The following is a 27,774-nucleotide window of genomic DNA, read 5'->3' on the forward strand; positions in this document are numbered from 1 at the left end:
TAGCTGGGACCACAGGTGCCCTGCCACAATGCCTGGCTATTTTTTTGGTTGCAGCCATCATTGTTGTTTTGGCGGGCCCAGGCTGGATTCAAACCCACCACCTTAGGAGTATGTGGCTGGCAACTTAGCCACTTGAGCCACAGGCGCTGAGCCTTGAATCAATTTTTGTGAGTGAAGAAAGGTGTTTCAGTCTTTTACATGTGCATATCCAGTTCTCCCAGCACCATTTATTGAATAGGGAGTCTTTCCCTCAGTGCATGTTCTTCTTTGGTTTATTGAAGATTAGGTGGTTGTAAGATGTTAGTTTCATTTCCTGGCTTTCTATTTGATTCCAAGTGTCTATGTCTCTATTTTTGTGCCAGTATCATGCTGTTTTGACCACTATGGCCTTGAGTACAGTCTAAAATCTGGTATGCTGAAACCCCTGGCTTTGTTTTTATTACTAATAACTGTCTTAGCTATACGGAATTGTTTTTTCCAAGAATCATTTTTCACAGAATTGTTTTTCTCCCAAGTCTTGAAAGTGCCATGTTAGTATTTTAATAGGGATGCCATTGAATAGGTAGATTTCCTTGGAAAGTATAGACATTTTAACAGTGTTGATTCTTCCCCAGACATGAGCATGGTATGTTCTTCCATTTGTTCTATCCTCTGCTATTCCCTTTCTTAGGGTTTCATAATTTTCTTTATAGAGGTCCTTCACGTTTTTTGTTAGGTATATTCCTAGGTATTTCATTTTATTTGAAGCTATGGTGAAGGGAGTTGTGTCCTTAATTAGCCTCTCATCTTGGCTGTTGTTGGTGTATACAAAGGCTCCTGATTTGTGGACATTAATTTTATATCCTGAGACATTACTGTATTTTTTGATGAATTCCAGGAGTCCTCTGGTTGAGTCTTTAGGGTTCTCTATGTATGAGATCATATTGTCAGCAAAGAGGGAGAGTTTGACCTCCTCTACTCCCATTTGGATGCTCTTTATTTCCTTCTCTTGCTTAATTGTATTGGCTAGAACTTCCAACACTATGTTGAATAGTAATGGCAACAGTGGACAACCTTGTCTGGTTCCAGTTCTAAGTGGAAAAGCTTTCAGTTTTACTCCATTCAGTAAAATATTAGCTGTGGGTTTGTCATAGTTAGCTTTGATTGGTTTAAGAAATGCCACGTATGCCTACTCTTCAGTGTTCTAATTAGAAAAGAATGCTAGATTTTATCAAATGCTTTTTCTGCATCTATTAAGGGGATCATATGGTCTTTGTTTTTGCTTATGTTGATATGGTGAATAACGTTTATGGACTTGTATCTCTGTGATGACCCCTGCTTGATCATGATATATGACTTTTTTGATGATAAGCTGTGATCTATTGGCTAGGATTTTGCTGAGAATTTTTGCATCTATGTTCACAAGTGAAATTGCTCTGAAGTTCTCCTTTTTAGTTAGGTCTTTTCCTGGTTTTGGTATCAGGATGATGTTTGCTTCATAGAATGTGTTGGGAAAGATTCCTTCTTCCTCAATTTTTGGAATAATTTCTGCACTATGGGAATAAGCTTTTCCTTGAAGGTTTGATAGAATTCTGGTGTGAAGCCATCCAGGCCATGACATTTTTTTGTTGGAAGATTTTTTATTGTTTCTTTGATCTCTGTGTTTGAAATTGGTCTGTTCAGGAGGTCTATTTATTCCTAAGTCTAGGGAGAAGGTGTGATTCCAAATATTGATCCATTTCCTTCACATTGTCAAATTTCTGGGCGTAGAGTTTCTGATAGTATTCTGAGGTAATCTCTTGTATCTCTGTGGCATCAGTTGTTATTTCCCCTTTGTGATTTCTGACTGAGGTTATTAAAGATTTTACTTTTCTATTTCTAGTTAGTCTGGCCAAAGGTTTATCTATTTTATTTATTTTTTCAAAAAAACAACTTTTTTAAAATTAATTTTTCTGAATGATTCTTTTGTTTTCAATTTTATTAATCTCAGATTTAATTTTGGACATTTCTTTTCTTCTGCTGGATTTAGGCTTAGATTTTTCTTCTTTTTCCAATTCCATAAGATGGCTTGTGAGTTTGTGGATGCACTCTCTTTCTGTTTTTCAAAAGTAGGCATCTAAAGCAATAATTTTTCCTGTAAGAACACTTTTGCAGTATCCCAAGGCTTTTGGTAGCTTGTGTTTTCATTGTTGTTATGCTCAAGGAAGTTAATGATTTCTCCTTTTATTTCTTCTTGCACCCAACTGTCATTCAGGATAGGGTTAATTTCCATGCCTTTGTGTGGGGTTGAGTTCCACCTTTAATGTTTTGTGGTCTGAGAAGATACAAGGTAAAATTTTAATTCTTTTGATTCTGTTGAGGTTTGTTTTGTGTCCTAGGATATGATCAATTTTAGAGAATGTTCCATGGGGCAATGAGAAGAATGTATATTCTTTATTTGGGATGGAGTGTTCTATATGCGTCTATCAAGCACAGTTGCAATAGGGTCTCATTTAAGTCCCTTATATCTTTGTTTAATTTCTGTTTAGAGGATCTGTCCAGCTCTGTAAGAGGAGTGTTAAAGTCCCCTGTTATTATGGTATTATAGGATATCATATTGCTCAGACTGAGTAAGGTCTGTTTCAAGAATCTGGGAGCATTTAAGTTGGGTGCATAAATGTTTAGAATTGAAACATCTTTTCTAGTTCTCTAAGTGTTCTCCAGATGTCTTTCCAAAAGGAACATATTAGTTTGCATTCCCACCAGTCATGTAGAAGTGTTCCCTTTTCTCCACATCCATACCAACATCTCTGGTTTTGGGATTTTGTGATATGGGCTAATCTTACTTAGGTGATATCTCAAAGTAGTTTTAATTTGTATTTCTCTGATGATTAAGGATGGTGAGCATTTTTTTTTTTTTTTGAGACAGAGCCTCAAGCTGTCCCCCTGGGTAGTGTGCCATGGCATTATAGCTCACAGCAACCTCCAACTCCTGGGCTCAAGCGAGTCTCCTGCCTCCGCCTCCCAAGTAGCTGGGACCACAGGCGCCCACCACAACGCCGGGCTAGCTATTTTTTGGTTGCAGCCGTCATTGTTGTTTGGCGGTCCGGGCTGGATTCGAACCCGCCACCTTTGGTGTACGTGGCTGGTGCCCTAGCCGGTTGTGCCACAGACACCGAGCCAGCATTTTTTCATGTATCTGTAGGCCATGCACCTATCTTCTTTAGAGAAATTTCTCTTTAAGTCCCTTGCCCACCCTGAGATGGGATCACTTATTCTCTTCTTACTAATATGTTTGAGTTCTCTATGGGTTCTGGTTACTAAACCTTTGTCAGAGACATAACCTGCAAATATCTCCTCCCATTCTGAGGTCTGTCTGCTTGCTTTACTTACTGTGTTCTTGGCTGTGCAGAGATAGACCTGCCATTTGATCCTGCAATTCCTTTATTAGGTATATATCCAGAAGACCAAAAATCACATTACAACAAAAATATTTGTATCAGAATTTTTATTGCAGCCCAATTCATAATTGGCAGGTCATGGAAGAAGCCCAAGTGCCCATCGGTCCACAAATGGATCAATACACTGTGGTATATGTACACCATGGAATACTATGCAGCCATAAAGAAAGATGGAGACTTTATCTCCTTCATGGTTACATGGATGGAGCTGGAAAATGTTCTTCTTAGCAAAGTACCACACGAACGGAAGAAAAAGTATCTAATGTACACAGCCCTATTATGAAACTAATTTATAGCTTTCATATGAAAACTATAACCCAATTATAGCCTAAGAATACGGGGAGGGGGAGGGAAGGTGGGGATGGGTGGAGGGAGGGTGATTGGAGGGATCACTTCTATGGTTTATCTGATAAGGGTACAAGTGAATCTTTCTAAGAGTAGAATATAAATGTCTTAACACAATAACTAAGAAAATGACATAAAGGCTATGTTAACCAGTTTGAAGAAAATATTTCAAATTGTATATGAAAACACCACACTGTACCCCATGATTGCATTAATGTACACAGCTATCGTTTAATAAAAAAAAAGAATTGAAACATCTTCTTGTTGTATTTTTCCCTTGCCCAATATAAAGTGACCATCTTTGTCTTTTTTGATGTTAATTGCTTTAAATGCACATGTATCTGAAAATAAGATTGCAACCCCTCTTTTCTTCTGAATTCTGTTTGCCTGAAAAATTGTCTTCCAACCATTAACTCGGATTTTTCATTTGTCTTTTGAAGCTAGGTGTGCAGACAGCAAATGGATGGCTTGTATTTTTTAATCCCATCAGCCAATCTATGCCTCTTAGTGGGGAATTCAAGCCATTAACATTTATTGAGATGATTGATAAGTGTGGTAGTGTTCTATTCATTTTATTTTGTGGAAGTCCTTTGCTCAGTTTTGTTTTTTGCATCATTGTGGAAGCTAGGATCTGTCCTTTAATTTCTGGGTACTTACTTTGCTGGTGGTCCATTGTGATGGTCAGTGTGTAGAATAGGTTGAAGTATTTCCTATAGAGCTAGTCTTGTTATGGCAAATTTCCTCAATGTTTGCATATCATTAAAAGATTTGATTTCTCCATCAATCTTAAAGCTTAGCTTAGCAGGATATAGAATTCTGAAATGGAATTATTCTGTTTAAGTAGATTAAAGGTAGATGATCATTGAAAAGTTTCATTAGAGAAGTTTGCGGTCACCCTGATGCATATGTCTATATTTTTAATAGAGATGATCAGAATGCTCTTCAATTTCACTGAACCAGATTATATATGTCCACCAATAGCATACGTTAATTGCTACTTGTAGAATTGTTTTCTTCATTTGGACTTTGACAAGTTGATGATGTGTCTTGGAGATGTCCTATTTGCTATGAATCTTCTTGGTGTTCAGTGACTGTCTTGTATCTGGTTATCTGAATTGCTGATGATACTAGGAAAGTTCTCATCAATGACTCCCTCAAATAGGTTTTCTCTTTCTTTTTTTCTCCTTTCAGGATACCTATAATTTGTGAATTGGCTCATTTCACATTCTCTCATCTTTCTCTGAGTGATGTTCTTCTTGCTTCTTTTTTTCTGCATCTTTGACTGATTGGGTTAGTTCAAAAGCCTTGTCTTCAAGCTCTAAGAGTGTTTCTTCTGCTTAGTCTAGCCTATTGTTGAATCTTTCCACTGTATTTTGTTTTTATTATTATTGTTGGGGAATCATTGAGGGTACAATGAGCCAGATTATATTGCCTGCGTTTCCTGGGTTAAGTTCCTCTATTAATAGTGTCCTGGACCCAAGATATATATATGTCACACACTGTGGCCCCACACCTCCCTCCCTCCTTCCCCTGTTCCCCCTCCCCCCACCATGTACTAGCATCAATTGTCCTCATATCAGAATTGAGTACATTGAATTCTTCCTTCTCCATTCTTGTGATGCTTTACTAAGAAGAGTGTATTTCAACTGCATCCAAATTAATACAAAAAATATAAAGTCACCATCCTTTTTAGTCACTGTATAATATTCCATGGTATACATATGTTAGAGCTTGTTTTCCACTGTATTTTGAATTTTTCTAATTGATTCTTTCATTTCTTTAAGTTCCATTATATCCTTTCTTATATTATCTGGCTCTTTAGCAACCATTTAATATTTTTCAACATTCATGTCCTGAAATATTATTTTGGTTTCTTTGTGTTGGTTTTTACTTTCTCTTCAATCCCTTTAATCTGTTTGTCACCCATATTCTGAAATCCATTTCTGAGATTTTGACTATTTCCTTTTTGTTGGGGTCCATGGTGTGGGCCTATTGTTATCCTTTGGGGTTGTTAAACTAGCTTGTTTTTTCCATGTTGCCAGAATTCTTTTGTTGGTTTCTTCTAATTTGAAATCTCTTATCTTGACTAAGAACTAAAAGGTTCTGTAGTGCACCTGTTCTACTTTTCTGGGAACTCTCATACTTAAGGAGAAGGAGGAAAGTAGTACTTTTGCATCCTACTCTGGAGGCCAACCTGACAGGAGAGAAGCAGATGCACTGGGAACCTGTAATTCAGGAATATCCCATTCTCCTGGGTTGTCAGAGTCCAAGCTGGTATGGGAGGATATTCATTTGGGTTGGTGAGTTGTTCCCCAGGCTGCTGTTGGAAGGTTGGGCTTGGGCAGCAGTTCTCAATCTGTGGGTCATGACCCACAGGAACTGTATTAAAGGGCCGTGGCATTTGGAAGGTTGAGAACCACTGGGCTTGGGGGTGAGCAATCCTTCTCCATGGAAGTTGATGTCATGATCTTGGTGGGTGCCTGGGCCCATCAAGGAGCTGTGGCCAGTGGCAAGCAGGTCACTGGATTTTGGTGGGTTCCTGGGAATGTCAGGGGACCTTGGCCAGGGCCTAGGAGGGTAATGGGACATAGGCAGATGCTTGGACACTTCATGGAACCTTGAAGGGCACCCAGATGGGTCGGGGCACCTTGGTCAGTGCCTGGGCAGGTTGTGGGACCACAGTCAGCAGCAGAGCATATCATAGGACCTTGGTGGGAGCCTGTGTGCACAGTGAGCCCTTGGTGGGTCCTGGGAGCATAGCAGTACTGCATCAGGGGGTTAGGCAAGTTGTGAGACCTTCATGGGTTCCTGGGTGTGTCACAAGACTACAGCCAGCAGCAGAGTGCATCATGGGAACTTAGCAGGTGTCTATGTGGGGTCTGGGACCTTTATGAGTACTTGGACAGGTCAGGGATTCTTGGCCAGTTCCTGGACAGGTCATGGGACTGTGGCTCACAGTGAGATGGCTCATCAGTACACAGCAGCTGGGCCATTTTTGACTGGCAGGGTCAGGGAGATACATGGTGCCCTGCTGGGAAGTTGCAGTGGCTAGGGCTCTCCCTCCACCCAGGTCTGACTGTGGCAGCTCCTATGGTGCTAGTCAGGTGGCAGCAGGCAGATCCTGAGGGCCAGTTGGTGCCTTCTTTACTCAAATCCCTGGGAAGCAGCCATTGGAGGGGGTTGTATGATATGCAGTCATAGTGCATTGAGAGTACCCATACTTCCTGCTCCCTTCTTGGCCTGGTAAGAGTAATTAGGAGGCAGCTGCTATGGAGCCAACCCCTCTGTAGACCAGGTTTTCTGGGGCTGAAAATGCAGAATGGCATCTGTTGCAGCAACCTAGACCAGAAGCTGGCCTGATCCCATTGTGCCCCTCTCCAGTGTAAGGCTGTTGCACTCTCTCCAAGCAACTCTTTGATCAGTGTGAAGGCCTGCTGTGGTGGGAGAGCCCCTCATGGATTGCGTTGCAGTGTCCACTAAGGGAGTGCAAACCCCTGGGGGATGTCTTTCCTAACCTTTCCCCACATGTGAATACTTCCCCTGTGCCTTTCAATATTGCCAAGCAACTTCCTATCCCCCATTCTGGGTGTTTCCAGTCACTTCTTTGATGATTCACAATGCTCTGAGATGGTCTATCTTTGGGTGAACATCTACTAGCAACTTCTGATCCCTTCCTTGAGAGCAGCAAGTTCAGGTTGCTTCCAGCTCACCATCTTGTCCCCCTGCTCCCTCCACCAGCCCCCAAACTTAGAGGTTTTGATCATTTAGTGTGAAAACTTATATTTGAAAGGGAATTTCAAGAACACCTAGAAACAGGGTTATCATCTTTATAAATCTCTAAATTTTGTACAGAATATGGATGTTTGAGAAACTGAATTAGTCGTTTTTGTGGGAAGTCACTGTAGTGTTTTCTTAGCTCTGTAGTATACATATTTCGTGGTCCCTGCTTTTAGCCCGCCTGATGCCCCACAGATGGTGTACTATTCCTTTACCAAACTTTCAGGCTGTCTAAAGGAGAGACCAGAGAGTGGAAAATGCTACTGGAAAGAGATCAAAGAATAAAAAAGCCAAAAAGTCAAGCTCAATGTATCATAATTGGCAAAATTCAAGATAACTTTAGTGTACCCATGCCTCATTTTTATCAGCCAATGAACTAACTGAAAGGTAAAAACTGACAATATGCACTAATCTTAGTATACCATAAATAATCAATGAATATTCATTGTCTTCCATCCCACTTCCACCCTGAGGTAATCAGAGCATCTCTGTTCTTAAAGTACAACCCTTCTGTGTGAAGTATATGATTTACCTCTAACCCAGAGTGTGAAATTTCAGGTGTACATACCTGATTGCCATAAGCATATAGAAAGTGGCTTCGGGGATGAAACACCATTCCAACAGGAGAAGAGAATGATGTAGAAAATTGGAAAGGTGGAAATTTTGGTCGTATATTTGGTTTGTTATTCCTTAGGATGTTCACAGAGGCCATGGCATATCTATGGATCTAGATAAAGCATGAACAAGCATAAGACTTTTGTCACTACTATTAGTTCATGTTACAAGTTTTAGACTTTGCTGTTATATTGAGAGTGTTATATCACTGCTATCTCGTCACTCCACTATCCTCACCCTTGCCACACACCCATATTATAGATGTTGAAAATGAAGTTTAAGAGATTAAATAATGTGTCCAAAGTTCTATAATAAACAGTGAAGAGACTTTTATTATAGAGGTGTTACTGAACTTGGCAGACAGACTCCAATGCCTATGCTTATTACCATTATGCCAAGAGTGGATGCCTGAGCTGCACTGCAATTCAACTAAATCATGATCTTGAAGGGGATCAGAATATGGCACCTCAAATATGCCATTTTGGAATAAAGATAATTTTTTTTTTTAGACAGTCTCACTAAGTCACCCTCAGTAGAGTGTCATGGCATCACAGCTCATAGCAACCTCAAATTCTTGGGTTTAAGTGATTCTCTTGCCTCAGCCTCCCATGTAGCTGGAACTACAGGAGCCACAATGCCTGGCTATTTTTTGTTGTTGCAGTTGTCATTGTTGTTTAACAGGCCTGGGCTGGGTTTGAACCCACCAGGCCCAGTGTTTGTGGCCGTCACCCTAACCACTGAGCTGTGAGTGCCAAACTGGAATAAAGATAATTTTAAGCTGAAGGCTTTTGAGATCCAACAGATATAGAGGAAGAAGAATTAAAAACTTTTAGGAGCTTCCCTCATCTGACTGTGAACTGAAATAAAATCCTAAATCCCCTACGGACTGAATGGATTCCCTCTTGGCCAACGGGACCTTAAAACTGAGTTTCCAGTCACGATGGGATGAGAAGTCAAACACTTTATACTTCCTCCATTGCCAGTGGCCATTAGGTTTATTTTCTAAGGGCTAAATAGAAACCAATCTTGTGACCCAAACCCACATTCTTCTCTGATAAGAGACAACCATGGAATGGTTTAACCAGTCTACAGAGCATACAGAGAGAGGGTTTGTCATGTCCTTGCTTCACCTTTTGACATCAGAAGGCTGCCATTTTCTGCTTATGGACCCCATAAAGAAGCATAAACATGTGTGTACATGTACATGTTTCTCCTTTTGTAACTATTCATGGCTCCTCCTATACCTTATTAAATGTGTATTTTGGGCCACCCCACTCAGCATAAATTTCTGTTTCCACTCTCTGTCTCTCAGAGTGGATATTCCTGGCTTCTGGCAAAGGCTCTGCTTTCCAGCCTGTCAGAATGGCCACCCATAGGCTGCATCCCTTTATGAGAAATAAAGCTCCTTTTCTCCTTTCTAAATTTATGAACCTTGTCATTTTCTTCTGTTAACATAATTAAAAGCAGCAACTTCTGGGAAATGAGATTGCCAGAAATTCCTCTTCAGGGCACATCTACTCTCAGAAAAAAAGAATGCAAAGAAAAAAAAAAAACTACCCCCAAATTTGTTTTTCAGAGGAGGTTTATGATCCTGAAGGGGAAAAGGCCATCTCACAGTTGTACAGACAAACAGTATGAAAACTATTATCTTCTATTTGTTCTTCTGAAAACACATCTATCTTTTTTAAAAATGTCATTTGTTTTTCTTTAAGTGCCTTTCTCATCCTCCCCTTCACCCATTAAGATGGTATATACCCCCCAAATTCTAACCTTTCCTCTGAAGTTTACTCAGAACTGACTTTTTCTCATGTATATGCACACTGCACACATAAGCTATTTTCTTTTCTCCCATTAACCTATCTTTTTTCAATTCAATTTGTAGGCTCCAGTGATTGAACACAATTTTTTTCCCTTCAAGGGTAGAAGCTATACTTATGTATTTTTTTTTAAATAATATAGTTTTCTTTTCTTTTCTTTCTTTCTTTTTTTCTTTTTTTTGAGACAGAGCCTCAAGCTGTCCCCCTGGGTAGAGTGCCATGGCATCACAGCTCACAGCAACCTCCAACTCCTGGGCTCAAGTGAGTCTCCTGCCTCAGCCTCCCAAGTAGCTGGGACTATAGGTGCCCACCACAATGCCCAGCTATTTTTTTGGTTGCAGCCATCATTGTTGTTTGGCAGGCCCAGGCTGGATTCGAACCCACCACCTTAGGTGTATGTAGCTGGCACCTTAGCCTCTTGAGCCAAAGGCGTCAAGCCCTTTTTTATTTTTTTCGAGACAGAGTCTCTCACTTTGCCACCCTTGGTATATACATGGTGTCATAGCTCAGAGCAACCTCAAACTCCTGGGCTTAAGCAATTCTCTTGCTTCAGTCTCCCAAGTAGCTGGGACTACAGGCACCTGAACAATGTCTGGCTAGTTTTAGAGATGAGGTCTTGCTCTGGCTCAGGCTGGTCTTGAACCTGTGAGCTCAGGCAGTCCAGTCGCCTTGGCCTCCCAAGTGCTGGGAGTATGGGTGTGAGCCACTGTGCCCGGCTGAACTTATGTATTTTTTTAATGGCTCTAAGAATAATTCTTTTAAAAAAATTATAGAATATTAGGGGTACATATATCTTTGTCTCAGAATAATTCTAATTCACAGTTAGGGTTAGGGACCTTTGGAATAGAAAATTAATCTGTGGAAAATAGTTCCATTTTTTGTTCAATTTAACTAACCATTTTATGGAACTTTAAATTTATACAGAAAAAACTCAGCTTATATTCTTCTGGAAAATAAGCAAAGGAGAATCATGGAAACAGCACCACATTTTACATTTTTATCAAAGTGAATGACAATTAGAGGTGAGAAATCTCTAAAGGGGCAAACTGTATTATTAAACTTGGATAATTTTGTTGTAGTAGTTAGGTTCTATTGCCAAAAATAACAAGAAATGCTAAAAATCTTTGCTAAAGTATATTTTGATTACTGTAGTGTTAAGAGCAATTACTTCTGGGATATGAGGCCTACCTGATTGTAGAAGAGGTAAATTCCAGTATTATGCTCTTGGTCAATAAGAAATGTTACCACACTTGAAGGAATATTTTTACCTTGTTTTACAAAGTTAGGTAAACATGGCTTCCATTCAAGAAATGGTTCTTTCGCATAAAAACAAGAGTTTGCCTACAAAAAGAGGAAGGAAAAGTTAAAATAGAAAGGAGAAGAAAAAAGCTGTTTTGCAAATATAAGTCCTAATCAATTCTCATAGGAAAATAAGCTAATGAACCATTGTATGGTCCTGACTGACCACAAATCTTTTAAAAAATTTTTTAATGTCTGTGTCTCTCTTCTTCATGATATGAGTCCAGAAAACACTGCAAAGCATCTCTTTCTGGTATGGATTGTTTTTCCAGAATCATTGTAGGTATTGATTAATATAATTAGGTAACTATCATTAAACCCAAGTAGAGGAACCTCTAGGAGCAAAAAGTGATAGTTAAGACTTGCAGTTTGTAGGACTGTCATGTTTTAGATTACAAATAATTCATGAAATCATGCCCAACAAAATTTCTTGCCCTATATAATATTCAATATCATACCTCACTTAGGGTCTTGTTTCTGTCAAAGGTGACAGTAACATAATCAGCTGAAAAACATAAAGGTATATAAGTTATGAGCAACATCTGTATTTCTAAAACAACAAGTGTTAGTTTTCATAAAATAGCCTTCATAAAAAATAAGAAAAATCTATGCATCATCAATTAACATATATGCAAATATAATTTTCTCATAGTAGGTGTGCCTACTGTCTCAGATTTAAATTAGATTTTTTCTCAGTATTAGAACATTAACTTATAAAAAACAAACATACTTTTACTTTATAATATTTTATTATATTTTTATTTTATGTCATTTTTATTAAATCTTCATATGTTAACTATATTGATAGTAGTCTCTTAATATGGCATATCTTTGACTAAAGTTTACCTTCAAAGTGTTCTCTGTTAGCAAAACATCTTTCATTATACCACAGTTTTCCTTTGATATAATCACCCTACATAAATAAATAAAAATATAATTTAGGCAATATGTCCAATAGCTCCAGCAGCCTTTTGTCTTAATGGGCAGATAAAATGGAATAGAGGTTAATGGGAGTTGAAGGGTATGGAGCAAAGCTCAGGTTACGACCTCCTCTGTCCCTTTATTTTACTTTTTGTGTGATTTTGGTTTAGGCGTATCTTTTGTAATTAGCATATAACTAATTTTCTTTAGTTTTCTATAATATTCATTTCCCTTTATTGTAATTGCTGGTATATTTGAATTTATTTCTACTATCTAACTTTCTAGCTTATCTTTCATTCTTTTACCTTTATATCTGTTCTCCTTTTTAAAATTATAGATGAATATGAGGGTACAAATGATTAGGTGACATTGTTTGCATTTGTTAGTTAGAGTCCAAGTTGTAGTTGTGTCCAGCACCTGGGAGGTGTGCCATGTACCCTTACATCCTGCCTGTTAGATGAGAATACACTAATACCCCTCCCCCTACCTTGGATTTAATCATGTTTTTCTTTTGTGTGGGTGTGTATTTGTTCTTATGTTGGTTTCATATTAGAATTGAGTACATTACATATTTGTTTTTCTATTCCTATGATATTTTACTAAGAAGAATGTTCTTCAGCTCCATCCAAGTTAACGCGAAAGATGTAAGGTCTCAATCTTTTTTACGGCTGAATAGTATTCCAAGTACTGCATGATGTACATATACCACAGTTTATTAATCCATTCATGTGTTGATGGGCACTTAGGTTGATTGCACATCTTGCCAATTGTGAACTGAGCTGTGATAAACATTCTAATGCATATGTCCTTATGGTAAAATGATTTTTTTTTTCTTCTGGTTAGATACTTAGTAATGGCATTTGGGATCATGTCCTCCTTTCTTGCTGTTTGTGGAACTGAGAGGTTATTTTTTAATTTTCTTTCCTCTAGTGGTCTGGAAGTGTTAGGTTATATTCCTTTCTTTCTTTTTAAACTTTTTTTTGGTAATTATTTTTAACTTCTTAATATATATGCTGAACAATACATTTTTTTCTAACAAATTCTGAATTGATTTCTCATGTTGATTCTCCTCCCAAACAAGTATCTTAAAATACCTTTTTATCCACTGAAAACCACAATCATTTCTCCTTGTTATATTGTAAATTTTGGTACTACTCCATTTTTAAACTTAAAACACATAATGGTTATTTTTCACACCAATTCCTTTCTTCGGACAAATATTTACTAAATATCTACCTTGTATCAGACACTAGGATCCTATTGTGAATAGCACAGATAAAGTCCCTACTCTATAGAGCTCAAAACTTACATTTTAGTTCTCATTGCTTGTAGGAGTAAGAACTCCCTTATGGGAGTCTCTGGGTAGTAAACTCTCCCAATGTCTTTATCTGTGAAAATTTTCTTTTTTAACTCCTCATTCTGGAATGATGCAGTTTAGCTGGGTATAAATCCTATTTTGACAATTATTTCCCTCTGTTCTTTCTAATGTAAATTGAGTCCACCTATTTAGCTTTCCCACATCTCTGCCTTACTTTGCCTCTGATTAATGTGGCAATCAGTGTTTTCTATTTGCTCCCTTAGAAATAAGTACTCCTTCCTGATAGACAGTGTGAATGTGATTATATGTGCAGGTGCACATATGTGCACACAGGCCTTGATGAGGATAAAATGTGGAGTGAACACAGTAAAAAAATCTAGAAATACTCATAATTTCATTTATGATTCTCAGATCAAAGCATGCTTGTAAGTTGATGGGAATGATATAGTTTTTGAATCACAAAACCTAATTTTGCTATGGAGCGTGGAGATACCTGATGGAACAAAATCCTGTAAAAGGATAAAAGCAGAGCTATGGCTAGATTACATGGAATTTTGGTGCAAATTAGAAAAAGCACCCCTTTCTCCAGGTAGGCACAGACCCACACCAGGATAGATGAATTGGAGAGTAAAGCATTAGTCATATTCCAGCCTCCATTTCTTCAGTAAAGTGCTCTTGTGCAGTATAGGACCTGAACAACCATAGCAAACGTGAATAGAGAAATTGAGAAGGAGTAAGGGGTAGCCCCTGAAACAAGGAGAAGCATTTCTTCCTTTGAAACAGAATAGGAGATCGTTGCTCAGTAATAATTCTTTAGTTCAAACTGTAAATAATATTACAGCGACAGGGATGATGTGTATTGTGACTTATTGCCTTGTATCTCATTTCTTAAGTCATCAAGTAAACATATATCTTCTAACCGACCCTGGAAAATTTAAAACTTCTTACCCTTTCAAAACCACAAAAGTCTGCCCTTGAAAGCTAGAAGAGAAAAAGAAAGTTTAATTTCTGCTTGCATATCAAAAAGTATAACAAAACATAGCATTTAAATTATACCAAATGAAATTATGTTTTCTCCTGTGCCAGCAGTTAGGATCAAACACTGTACCTGATGGAACAAAATCTTGCACCTGATGGAGCAAAATCCTGTAAAATGCTCCTGTACCTGATGGAACAAAATCCTGTAAAACCCTGGAAAATTTAAAACTTCTTACCCTTTCAAAACCACAAAAGTCTGCCCTTGAAAGCTAGAAGAGAAAAAGAAAGTTTAATTTCTGCTTGCATATCAAAAAGTATAACAAAACATAGCATTTAAATTATACCAAATGAAATTATGTTTTCTCCTGTGCCAGCAGTTAGAATCAAACACTGTACCTGATGGAGCAAAATTTGTAAAATGCTCCAATGTAGCTCACACAATATCTTGGAGATTTCTCCTTCAGTCTTTGCCTAATTCCACCATTTTGTTAATCTATTTACACTTTAGTGTAATTTACAGAAGGGGTTTGAGATTATAATCATGCCTTTTAATGATTTAACTAGAGGAGTTAAGAAATGCACAGGAAGACACTAAGTCTCCCACCATTTGGGTTTAGGAAGACACGCCCTTAACTTATTATTTTCTCTTTTGTGCTCCTTTTCTTCTGGTCAGCCCACTGCAATGCAGAGATCAGGACTTGAGATGTACGGTCTATGTCTGTTTCTCTGTACTTTGAATTTAAGCCACTAAAGCCCTCCTGGCTTCTTCAACTCTCTGTTTTAGCAATTATATGATAAACACATAAAAGACCAGACCTATTAGTTATCTGAGTAACATATAGTACTTTCTCAGAGATAGTGAGGAAGAAGGGAAAGCTGTGAGTATTAATATACCCAATGAAAGGTAATAATTACCATGTATAAGACATATCTACTTCTTAACCAATACAAATGCCCCTTCTTTACTTTCCCTGAGTCTTCTCTGTGAAAGAGAAGAGAAATTCCCTGTGGAATTTTTTGAGAGATATTTATTAATATGTTTAATAATTTCATGGTATGTACATTATATATCCTCACCTAAACATATATTTCCTTTCAATCATAAATGTTATGTTGAATTTATGTTACTTTTAAATACTACATTTAGCTTTATAAATTACCTCAAAGTATTTTGGGATCATACATAGCTGTAAATATATTGATCAGTCAGTAGATAGATAAATCTTTTCTATATATGTGTATTTAAAATTCACAATAAATTTTTAAAGCAATAAAATTAGCATTATTTCCAAATTATGTATTTAATACTATTAGGCAAAGGAATAATTTGCTGTATAATGCTTTTACATTTTTTTTTTTTGAGACAGAGTCTCATTACATCATCCTTGATAGAGTGCTGTGGTGTCACAGCTCACAGCAACCTCAAACTCTTGGGCTTAAGTGATTCTCTTGCCTCACCCTCCCAAGTAGCTGGGACTACAGGCACCTCCCACAATGCCTGGCTATTTTTTTGTTGCAATTGTCATTGCTGTTTATCAGGCCCAGGCCAGGTTCTAATGCACCAGCCTTGGTGTATGTGGCTGGTGCCCTACCCACTGAGCTATGGGTACCGAGCCTGCTTTTACATTTTTAAAAGGAAAGAGCATTTCAGTTCTAAGATGTATCACACATAACTCAAATATCAAATATTTCTTTTCCTGTCTTGGAAAATATTTAAGTTTAGTTCCAAAGCAATTTACTTACCATTAAGGGTTGAGCTGATGGATAACGAAGATCTTCGGTTACAAAAAGACCCAAAGATGTGAGGATAACTAAAAAATGATTTGTTAAAACCATATCCACCAGTGAAAGGAATGAATATTCTAAAGGGAAAAAACCATACCATTGGTTAAAAAGTAAGAAAAAAGTGAGCTCTTTAGCAAAGCAAAGACATTTTATAAATATAAATGAAGTGTTGATATAAGTGAAATGCTTAAGATAAAGGCACTATTAGAAGACTTACCTTCTTGAAGGTGATTATAGACAATCTCTGTCATATTATACCATGTAGTATCAATGTAATTCCAAAATCCAGAAAAGGTTACGCCTATGTAAACACCTGTCATGAAAGAAAAGTAAAATTAAGGCTAGAAAACCTTACAAAGCTAGTCACTTAATTCTATTGTGTTAAGCTCTCCCAACCAAGAGCCTGAATCTGTTCTCTCTTCCAATTCATTCTCCTCTACCACGCCACCTTCCCTCCCCTAGGTTTGATTCTCATTTCCTTACGCATTGGAAAGATGAAGTAACTTTAGGTTACACCACAGAATTTTTGCCAACCACCTGATTGATTCCTAGAATAACTCCCTCTGGGAATAATACGCCCTTAAAATAAAGTTCTATTAATGTCTTGGTTTACCTTATTATTTTCCAGGGTGTACTGTATTTTGTTTTATATCAAAGGAAATAAGAATATGCCACCCCCAAATATGCCATTTTGGCTTAAGGATTAATTTGAGCTAAAGGCAATTGAGAATCAATAGATCCAGGCTCCCTCTTCCCTTTATGCCCAAAAGCAGGGCATAAATTTCCCCTTAGACCACACTTTTGTCACTGGAGATGGGAAGTAGACACCAAGATAAGTTTGCATAGACATAGCTTACTTCTGTTAGTTCCCTACCTTCCTTTCGTTCCTTCCTTACCCTTACCTTCCATTAGTTCCCCTCTATATTTCATAGTCACAACTTCCTTGCAACTTATTGCTCCTTGAAGCTTAAGCCCCTTTTCTTTGTTAAAATGGTATGTAAGTTGTTCCTCAGTTTAACCACTTGAATTTCATTTCTTTTCAGTGAATTGCCATGCACATAAATATTAACAAAAATTGTGTGCCTTTTCTGAAGTTTTGTCAACAGGTTATCTAGCAGGGTTGGGAATCTATAGACACTTAACAATCTAATGCATGTACTGTGTTTCCTAAAGAAGAAAAGTAGGGCCAGTGATACTATGAAGTGTGTATTGTAACTTCCAGCTCTCTTCTAAGTAGGGAAATACGTAGAAGGAAGTTTTGTTAACATTTATTTCTTCCAGGAAAAGGAAAACTAAAGATGAGCTTTGCCTTTCTAAGCATTAAGTCCAGTTTAACAGATAACAGTGGGGTTGCCTAAGTGGGAATGATTATAGGTGTCCAGCATGATAACATATGAGCAGACTCCTGAAAAATTTAGGGATATTTAATGGAAAATTGGAAACAAAATAAACACTTAGTATTATTTAATATTTTTATTATTGTTATTTTATAATTTTTTCGAGACAGTGTTTCACTTTATCGCCCACAGTAGAGTGCCGTGGCATCACACAGCTCCAACTCCTGGGCTTGGGTGATTCCCTTGTCTCAGCCTCCTGAGTAGCTGGGACTACAGGCACCTGCCACAATGCCCAGCTATTTAACAATATCTAACAATATTTTTGTTGTTGTTGCAGTTTGGCTGGGGCCGGCTTTGAACCTGCCACCCTCGGCATATGGGGCCCGTGCCCTGCCCAATGAGTCACAGGCGCCACCCTATTTAATATTTTTAGACTAAAATTAAATTATAGGCTACTCTGTATGACTAACTGTCCACAGTTGTCTCCTAGGGTTATAGAAGCTGCTGTAGACCATTGTGAAGAGTTTGGTTTTTATTCTTTTTTTCTAATTTTTTTCATTAAATAATAACTGCATACATTAATAATTTATGTAGTATTACTGGAATGTCTGAAGCAGGGAAATAATGGAATCTGGTTTGTACTCAAAAAAATCACTTTGGTGGTTGTAGAGAGGGTGGGTTGTATTGGCGCATAAATAGAAACAGGGAGACAACTTAAGAGGCTATGAATTAGTCTAATAGAAAAACTAATATTAACTTGCCATAAGATTTTAGCAGAAGAAAAAAGAGGTCACATTGGGGATGGACCCTAGAGATAGCACCATTCTGGAATATTAGGAGAGAGAGAGAGAGAGGTCTAGAATGTAGCCCAGATTTCAGTTTTGACTAATTTAATACTAATTGGGACAGGAAATATAGGAAAGGAACAGAATTTAGAGGAAGATGAATTAAGAGCTCTAGATTAAACCTATTATATTTAAGATACTCATTAGACATCAAAAGGAAATGCAAAACAGGCTTTTGAACAAAGTAGTGGTTTGGTCTTAAAGGAATAGTCAGCACCAAAAATATAGATCTGGGAATCAACAACCAGAAGATATGTAGCATTACTACCATCAGATTGGATCAAGTCTTCCAGAGAAAGAATCTGGATTCTTAAGGAATGAGAGGCAAGAAGAAAGCCCTAGGTTCATCTACATTTAGGGGTCACATCAAAAAGGAGCTCCTCTAAAAAACTAAGGAGAGAGGCCAGGAGTGGTGGCTCATGACTGTAATCCCAGCACTTTGGGAGGCAAAGGTAGGATTACTTGAGGCCAGGAGTTTGAGACCAGCTTGGACAACACAGCATGACCTTGTCTCTACACAAAAATTAAAAAATTGGCCAGGTGCAGTGGTAGTGTCCACCTATAGACCTAGCTATTAGGGAGGCTGAGAAAGGAGAATTACTTGAACCTAGGAGTTTGAGGCTGCAGTGAGCTGTGATCAAAAGAAGGGAAGGAAGAAAGGAAATCAAGAAGTGAGGGAAGGAGTGAGGTAGGAAAAGTCAGCAGTGAGTAACCAATGAGAAAACAAGATAAAAAGTCTCAAAGGTCAAAAAAGTAGAGTGTTTTGAGGAGAGACCAGTCAACTGTGTGAAATGCCACTGGGAACATAAAGGACTGGTCCTGAAATCGGCAATACGGAGATTGCGGTGGTCTTGAGAGGAATTGTTTTAGTAGAGTGCTGGAAACAAAAGTCTCATTTATAGTGGAATGAAGACAAAACGACAGGTGAAAAAGGAACACCTTCTACTATGAATTCTTTCCATAAATTTTGCTTTGAAGGAAACAGAGAAAATGGGGGATGGGAATAAAGTGAGATAAAGAAGGTTTTGTTTAAGATGGGGGATACCAGGCTATGTTTGTATTCTAATGGATATAATCTAGAAAGAAAAAAAGCATGATGATGTTAGAGAGAAAGCTGAAAATTGCAGGAGAGATGCAGGAGCAAGGTTCCTCATATGAAATCTAGAACAAAAGGGCTGAGGGTGACCTTTGAATGCAGCAGACACATTTTCTTATAGTGCACAGGCAAAAGGGCAAAACATGATAGATTTGCAGGTACATCAGTAGAATTCCTTGTAGTCAATCTTCATTTTCACTGTGAAGTATTAGACAAAGGCACAAATGAAAATGATAGGGGAAAGCATGCAATGTTGGAGTAGGAAGAGGTGTGATAAGATTATTTTTCAAAGTGGGATAATAAATATACTAGGGAAGAGTAATAAGAGTAATCTTGAGATCTGTGATCATGAATTTAGAATGAGACTAGTCAGTGGAATTTTAAAGTGACATTAGTGTGTAATTGTTTTCCTAGCAATATTCTGTTCTTCTAGTACAAGACAGAGATGGTTTTAACTGTACTGGGGGTTGGGTAGACAAGGAGGAAAAAGAAGGGCAAGAAAGTTACAGAAGTATTGAAAAGGAAGAACTATGAAAAATTAAGGTGTGAAAAGAAGAAAATTAGGATGTTGGGTAAAAAAATGATAGGGACAGTACATCAAAGTTTCAATGAGATCAAAAAAATGTTGGAATGTGAGTACTAGAATATATTGAAGAGGATGAGATGCTCATGGTGGAGATTTTGGAGATGATATTATTAGTGATGATGAGGTAATGAATATGACCACAGGAATAAGATGGGGGAAAGGTTATTGAAGGAAAGGAAGCCTTAAAATTGGGTATTGCATGGGCCATCCATATGGATGGAGAAGTTTTGTCCCTAAAAATAGGGACAAAAATCAAGGTGGAGAGCAAGGCAGGGACCCAGGGCTAAACTCATCAATGAATGAGTATGGGTGATGAGGAGGTTACCATAAACTGGCAATGAAGTTGACTTAGTGGGAGGCAAAGTCTGAGTTCAAAAGAGCTGAAAGTTTTAAATGGAAGGACAGGAGTAATTATTCAGTGGTAGCACTAAGGAACAATCTTTCCTGTAGGCTTTGAGATGTATGTATGCTTTGAGATATATGTATGACATGTAAGAGCCCCAAGGGGAAAGAATTATCTGGGATGACTAGGCTACTTTTTATGGCAAGAACGTTAAGGAATCATTCAGAGAAATAATTAGTGGCATAGGGAGTCTGCTGATGACAGACCACAGATTCTAAGGCAGTGGTTCTCAACCTTCCTAATGCCTCCTAATGCTGCAACCCTATAATACAGTTCCTCATGTTGTGGTGACCCCCAACCATAAACTATTTCGTTGCTACTTCACAACTGTAATTTTGCTACTGTCATTAATTGTAAGGTAAATATCTGATATGTAAGATGTATTTTTATTGTTACAAAGGGGTAGAGACCCACAGGTTGAGAACTGTTGTGAAGGATTAGGGTGGATAGAGAGGAATGAAAGTTGGATCAAATAAAAGAAGTCCAGAATTGTATGTGGGTTAGGGTAACCATACACAATTTGGGAGGCTCAGGTTTCTGGTGGTGACTGGTAGGAGGTCTGATAGGATATCTTAAACGTATCTTAGAGGAGGAAGGGGGGTGATAAATCCAAACTGGGGGGTATTGGGCCTCCTGGATAACTGTCCCCACTATTAACTCCAAGTGTTATGAAAGCTGGGTGGAGAGGTGGGAGGAGAAGAAAGCCTCATAAAGGAACTGCTAGCTTGGGCAGTGGAAGCTTGATACTGTGCAGACTTATTTTTTGCTTCAGTATAGTGGTGGTCATTCGGGGAAAAGGTGGTTTCATCTACAAAACTGGTTGCCATAGTGGTTTTTTTTCTTGAGAAGTTGAGATGGTCTGGTGCATGTGATCCCATGGAGTTAAGGCTGCCCCTTCTCTCCTGCGACTTTTAGTTGTATGACAGAATCAAGCATGAAGAACTGAGAGGGGCGCCTCTCCTGTAGCTCACGGAAGTAATGCTGGTATTGGTGTTTGGACCGAAAGAAGGAGGAGAAAGTCCTAGATTGCTCTTCCTACCTGTGTTAACATAGTGTAGTATCAGGATAGCAGAGAGGGGAAATAGACACAATTTATAACTAAATTCAGCAGAAGCAAATTGTAAGCCATTTGGAAGTCAAAGAAATTTGGGGCAAGGCTATTTGTCTATTTCTATACCAGTGCATACTGTTTTAACCTATTACTTTATAAGAAATCATGGTGGGGCAAGTTTTTGTTCTTTTTTCCTCTAAAATTATGCTTGCTATTTATGGTGCCTCACTCTTCCATATAAATTGTGGGATTGGCTTATCATTTCCACACTCAAAAAAATAAAACATCATAAAAACTAAAACACTGCCATAATTTTTCTTGGAATCTATTGAACTAATAAATTTGGAGAGAATTAACATCTTTACAAGAAGATTCTGTTTACAAACATGAAAACTGTTATTATTTTGGTTTTTTAATGGCCTTCATTAGAATTTTATAATTTATATGTGCAGGCCTTGCAACTCCTTATAAAAATTATTCCTAGGTACCTTTGGGATTTATTACTTTATGAGTAGTATTTTTAAAATTATAATCTTGAATTAGTTTTTGGTAGAGTGGTTTTTTTTTTTTTTTTTAAGCTGGGGCTGGATTTGAACCCACCACCTCTGGTGTATGGGGTCAGTGCCCTACTCTTTTGAGCCATAGGTGCCACCTGATAGGGTGGTTTTTATATATTATTATTATATCCCACAACCTTATAGTACTTCCATATTTGTTCTGACAGTTTTTCTGTAGATCTTTTGGATTTTCAGAGATATATGTCTTATCTCTGAGTAATAGATTTTTCTCATTATTTACTTATTTATTTTTGCTTGTGCATTTTATTGTATTTTATCATTGTTATTTGTTTCAGATTAATATGAGGGCACAAGTGTTTAGGTTACATTGTTTTCGATTCTTAAGCAATCGAAAGTTCAAGTTGTAGTTAAGCCCTTCACCCAGAGGGTGTAGTGAACACCCTCATATTGTGCAAGTTCTTTCTTATTTTTTAATATTTTTAGTTATTTTTTCCTTCTTTATATTCATTGGATTTTGACTAGGAGGTCATCAATTAGCTAAGAAAAACAATTAGAATAATACTATTAGTAGTAGGAATATGTAGTGATGCTATGATAATGTGGTATAATAAGAAACATATATTTAGTCTTTGTCCCTTCCTGACACAGAGTTTCTAAAACCCTAGTAATTTCCTGCATGAAAATGCTTAGAACATCTTTTTTGTTCTAGCATTTGGTCTTTGACCCCAGTCCTGATACAGAGATCCTAAATCTCTTAGAATTTCCTGGTGTTCCGATAGTCTTTTCTTCTAATGAAGTAAGTCTTAATGGGCTTCTGGATAGCATTAAGATGGGGGCTGGTCACTAGATAAAGCAAGTCATGAATAGAAGCTTAGACCTTTCAGTCCCATGTCCCATCTTCCAGGAAGGAGAGAAGACCTAGAGATTGAGTAAACAAACCATTATGTCTGTGTGATAAAGCCTCCATAAAATCCTGAAAGTACAGGCTTTGGAGAGCTTTCAGGTTGGTAAACTAAACACAACCACGTGCCAGAAGTATGGCATATTGCAACTCAATGGGAACAGATGTCCACATGTTTAGAAACCCTCTGGACCTTACCCTGTGGATCTTATCATTTGGCTATTTGTTGTTTGTAATGTCCTGTATAATAAACTGGTAAATGTAAGTAAATGTTTCCCTGAGTTCTGCTATCCTAGCAAATTACTAACCCAAGGAGGGGGTTGTGGGAATCCCTGATTTATGGCTAGTTGATCTGAATTGAGGAATAGTCTCACGAAAATGAGTCTTTAATTGTGTGTGTGAAGTGGCATGTGCTAACTCCAGGTAGCTTGTTTGGAAATAAATCATAGAATACTTAGTATCCACAAAGAACTGGAGAATTAGTAGGTGTGGAATCCATACATTTGGTGTCAGAAGTGTCGTGAATGAGAATATAGAGAAAAACAGATGACACTAGATATTATGGGAGTAATGGAAAATGCATACATAATAAAATAATGTGATATACCTTTAGAAAATAAAATCTACCTATTTCAGAAAATAAATCTACCTATAGAAGGAATAGCAGATGAATTAGAAACACAGTGAATAATCTCTGGAGTAGTAACATATTAATGGAGGATGGAGGATAAACGAAATTAGGAGAGGCACTCAAGTCACTGTTAAGATGGCAAAAGTCACAGCAAAAAATATACTTAGTATATCAGACTCTGTCTATCAGTTAAACATCATTATTACTCAATACAAAATGCCACTTCCAACATTTCATAAAGCTATAAACTTACCTTCAAATGTTGTATTCAAAATGAAGCCTAATAGTGCTACATCATTGGCACAGGGGCATTTTGTCACTTTGAGAGCCATGGTATGTGGAAATAATTGACTAATATCCTTGCCTGGAATCACAGTTCCAAGAGGCCACTGAAGAATAGGTTCTGTGGAAATTGAATTTAAGTGTTTAAGTTGTGGCAGCCCTCTAGCAAATGGAACATTGTTACTTTCCTTTAAAGGCTTTTAAAGAACTGTGTAAGGAAACCATTCTGTAGTTCAAAAAAGGGTGCTATTCCCTCACTCTTCATTGGTTAAAAATAGGTTGGTTCTTATTGTCAAGAGTAGAAGGAATAAAGCCTAATTTCCCTTGATGGGGGCCACAAGGTCACATTGCAAAAGAGCATATAGGATGGGAGATATTGCTTTGGCCATATATGGAAAATGTCGTTTGCCACAGGATCTATCTTTAGAAATGCAATTTCTGGATCACAGAATGGGCACATTTACAATTTAGAGCACAACTTCTACATCAAGAGCCCACATATGTACTTTGTGTTCTCTTCCCCAATGCTATCAAAATAGCAGCAGATATATAAAAATGAGGATAAATCAAGAGTAGCACTGGAGAACAGGGAAAGTTATCATTAGTAGCCAAGAGACCTAGAGGAATTTCTGGAAGATAGAGAGAAATTGGGAATGGGACTAATAGAAAATCCAATCAGAGGTGAAGCATGTCCAACCCAGCACAGGCAGAAGAGCAGCACAAATGGCAAACAAGGGAAAGACTTTCACGTGGCAAATCAGGCGTTCCAGGATCTTATATCCTTTTGATTCCTCAGCTTTAATTCTTGCCAGACCTGCCCTCCCATTCTGAGATGTACCTCCAGGGCCTCTGAATATCTGTTTTTCTCCCAGCTTTTTTTGTTTTTTTCATCCTTTTGTTTGGATGTTACCCTCTCTGGGAAGCTTATGTTGAAACTCTAGAATGAGTGAGACCTTCCTCCCATGTGCTCCAATGCTCTGCACTTGACTGTAACTAGAAGACTAAAATTAAACTCTTCCTGGGGTATAGTCCTTTCGAAAGAATTTAATCAGACAAGTGTTCACAAATTTTAAAACATGAAATACTATTGGTGAATATTGCATGGATTAGAGCTAGAGTCAAATTTTCATGCATAAAATATGGGAGGAATTTTTTTTCCTGAAAAAAGTAAGAAAAGAGTGTTCAAAAAGTGGGGGCGATTTGAAAAAATACTACGATCTGAATTTTCAAAAATAAAAGACGTTTAAGAACAGATATTTAATAATTTGTTCTTTAGCTATTTACATTCTACTATGTAGATCTTATCAGTCTCCCTAAACTTTCAATAAAATCTTCTACAGGCCAGGCCCAGTGGCGCATGCCTATAATCCTAGCACTCTGGGAGACCGAGGCAGGCAGATTGCCTTAACTCACAGGTTCAAGACCAGCCTGAGCCACAGCAAGACACTGTCTCTAAAAAATAGCTAGGCATTGTGGTGGGAGCTTGTAGTCCCAGTTATTTGGGAGGGTGATGCAAAGTTTGAGGTAGCTGTGAGCTATGACGCCATGGCACTCTACCCAGGGTGACAAAGTGAGACTCTGTCTCAAAAAAAAAAAAAACACAAAAACTTCTACAAATGCAAAGACTTTATGTAATTTAAAAAAAAAAAAACTTCTACAAATGCAAAGACTTTATGTAATTTTTTTTTCACTTTGTGTAAAGCAAGAAAAGGAGTTAAGTTTACATCTGGGTTGACATAATGTAGTGCAGGGACACCCAAAAGGGAAGGAGACATGATTTATAACTAAACTAATTCCTAAGTCACTCAGGAATGCAAAGAAATTTGGAGCACAGCAGCTGACTCTTCAGGGTGTAGTACATGTTTGCAGGCACCCACACCCAGATCCTAAAGAACAGAAATTTGAGCTTACGTCTGGGGCACGATTACACTGAATTGACAATGTCCCTTTACTTCTGTACAAGCTCCTTAAAGTCAGAGACTGTATTTTCACCTGTTTTAATAACAAGGGAGTGATTAAGTCTTGACAGCTAATGAGAAGCTAAAAAGGACACAGAAAAGTGACTAATATGAAAGTCACTGGTGACTGTGAAGAAGGGGAGCTTGAGTGGAGTGGAAGAGACAGAAACTGATGAGTGGTCTGGGACGAGGATTGGGTGGAAGGATATAAAGATATGGGACAAATTTTTCCAACCTCTCTTTTGAGTATAACAGTGAATAAAAATTTTTTTCTAGCCTTAATCCTTGATTCCCACATCCAATGCTTGCTCTTCATCTACAGCTTTTCAGTGAATGATATGATCCTCTCCTTATCTTGCTACTGCTGTTTTCCTCCCTCCCCAACCCCTGCTCCCCATCCACCAAGAAGCCATAGCAGCTCTACTTCCAAAATGTATTCTGAAGTCTCTACTTCTTACCATCTTCTCTGCTAATACCACACGCCAAATACTCCAGGCCATCTCCTGAGTGGACATTGCAGTAGCTATTACTAATCTCCTTTGTGCAATCCTTCCTTAAGAGTCAATTCTCTAAACAGCAGCCAAAGTGACTTTTTTTTATAGAGGGTAAGTCATAATTTATTCTTCTCCTGCTTAAAATATCCTAATGACAAACAAGTCTGTACTTTTTACCATGATCCCTGCCAGCCTCTCCTAACTCACTATGCACCCCTTTGTCATTGACTATGCTCCAGGAACGTCTCTTTTCAGTTTCTCAAACAGATCAGTCTCATTTCTTCCTCTGGAACTTTCAAAGATGCACTGATTTGTGAAGCTCTTTGCTGCCATCGTACTTCTGTGCTTTCTAAACAAGTATAATTTAAAGTTTTAATGCAGTATATAACATTCTGGAAATATTTCAATATGCAAATGATTTAGAAGTCAGATTTCCTGAAAAAATTGAAATAATAATGTTATATTGTTTTAGTACTTAGAAGTAGAATAGGGTGTCAAAAATCAAGTTCCACAGCCAGGCTGGCAGTTACTATTGCATAATTGGCTGACATTAAAAAAATTTTTTAAAAATTTTTAAAAATTATTGAGACTTCATTGTTTTATTGAGATGATACGTCTTTTATAAAAACTTCAACAGTACTGAAAGGTTTATGGAAACATTCATTTTAAGTAATCCAAACTCCATTTATCAGAAATAACCACCCCCAACACCAAATAAACATCATTGCAGACATAGCCAAATGTCTATTAAGATATAAGAACAGATCAGAGAGATGTATACATACATAAACCTTAGTTTTAGGAAAAATGGAATCAAATTATATATGATATTAATATTTAGATGCTATATTTTCTGTTTCTAACTTTTTTTTTATTGTTGGGGATTCATTGAGGGTACAAAGATCCAGGTTATACTTTGCATTTGTCAGGCAAATTCCCTCTTATAAATGTGTTTCTCCTACAAGAGGTGTGCTAAACACTGTGACCCCCCACCTCCCTTCCCCTCTCTGGTCCCTCATTCCCCCAACCCCCACCATGTATTAGGTCATTAATCGTCCTCATATCAAAATTGAGTACACTGGATTATGGCTTCTCCATTCTTGCGATACTTTACTAAGAAGAATGTGTCCCACCTCCATCTTAGTACAAAAGATGCATAGTCTCCATCTTTTTTAGTGGCTGTCTAGTGCAAACATCCTTATAATAAAAGGATTTTTTTTTCTTCTCGGTAGACACTCAGTAATGGGATTGGAGGATCAAACGGGAGGTCTAGCTCGAGTTCTTTGGGGATTCTCCATACTTCCTTCCAAAAAGGTTATATTAGTTTGCAGTCTCACCAGCAATGTAAAAGCGTTCCCTTTTCTCCATAACCATGCCAGCATCTGCAGTTTTGGGACT

At 37.8% G+C, this 27,774-nt stretch overlaps 1 protein-coding gene across 1 annotated transcript in view; it reads right to left on the reverse strand.

Moving 5' to 3' along the window:
• The window catches only part of CATSPERB (cation channel sperm associated auxiliary subunit beta), a gene marked incomplete at its 5' end in the record, with an annotated part of 240,997 nt that overhangs the window by 170,486 nt on the left and 42,737 nt on the right, over window positions 1-27,774 (reverse strand). The window contains 8 exon segments of the mRNA XM_012803404.2: window positions 8,110-8,268; window positions 11,162-11,314; window positions 11,731-11,777; window positions 12,119-12,185; window positions 14,726-14,758; window positions 16,233-16,351; window positions 16,492-16,587; window positions 23,896-24,045. Of these exon segments, the coding sequence (XP_012658858.2) occupies window positions 8,110-8,268; window positions 11,162-11,314; window positions 11,731-11,777; window positions 12,119-12,185; window positions 14,726-14,758; window positions 16,233-16,351; window positions 16,492-16,587; window positions 23,896-24,045 (824 nt within the window).

Source organism: Otolemur garnettii, unplaced genomic scaffold, assembly GCF_000181295.1.
Source record: "Otolemur garnettii isolate 467f Iridium unplaced genomic scaffold, OtoGar3 scaffold00020, whole genome shotgun sequence".
Taxonomy (NCBI): domain Eukaryota; kingdom Metazoa; phylum Chordata; class Mammalia; order Primates; family Galagidae; genus Otolemur; species Otolemur garnettii.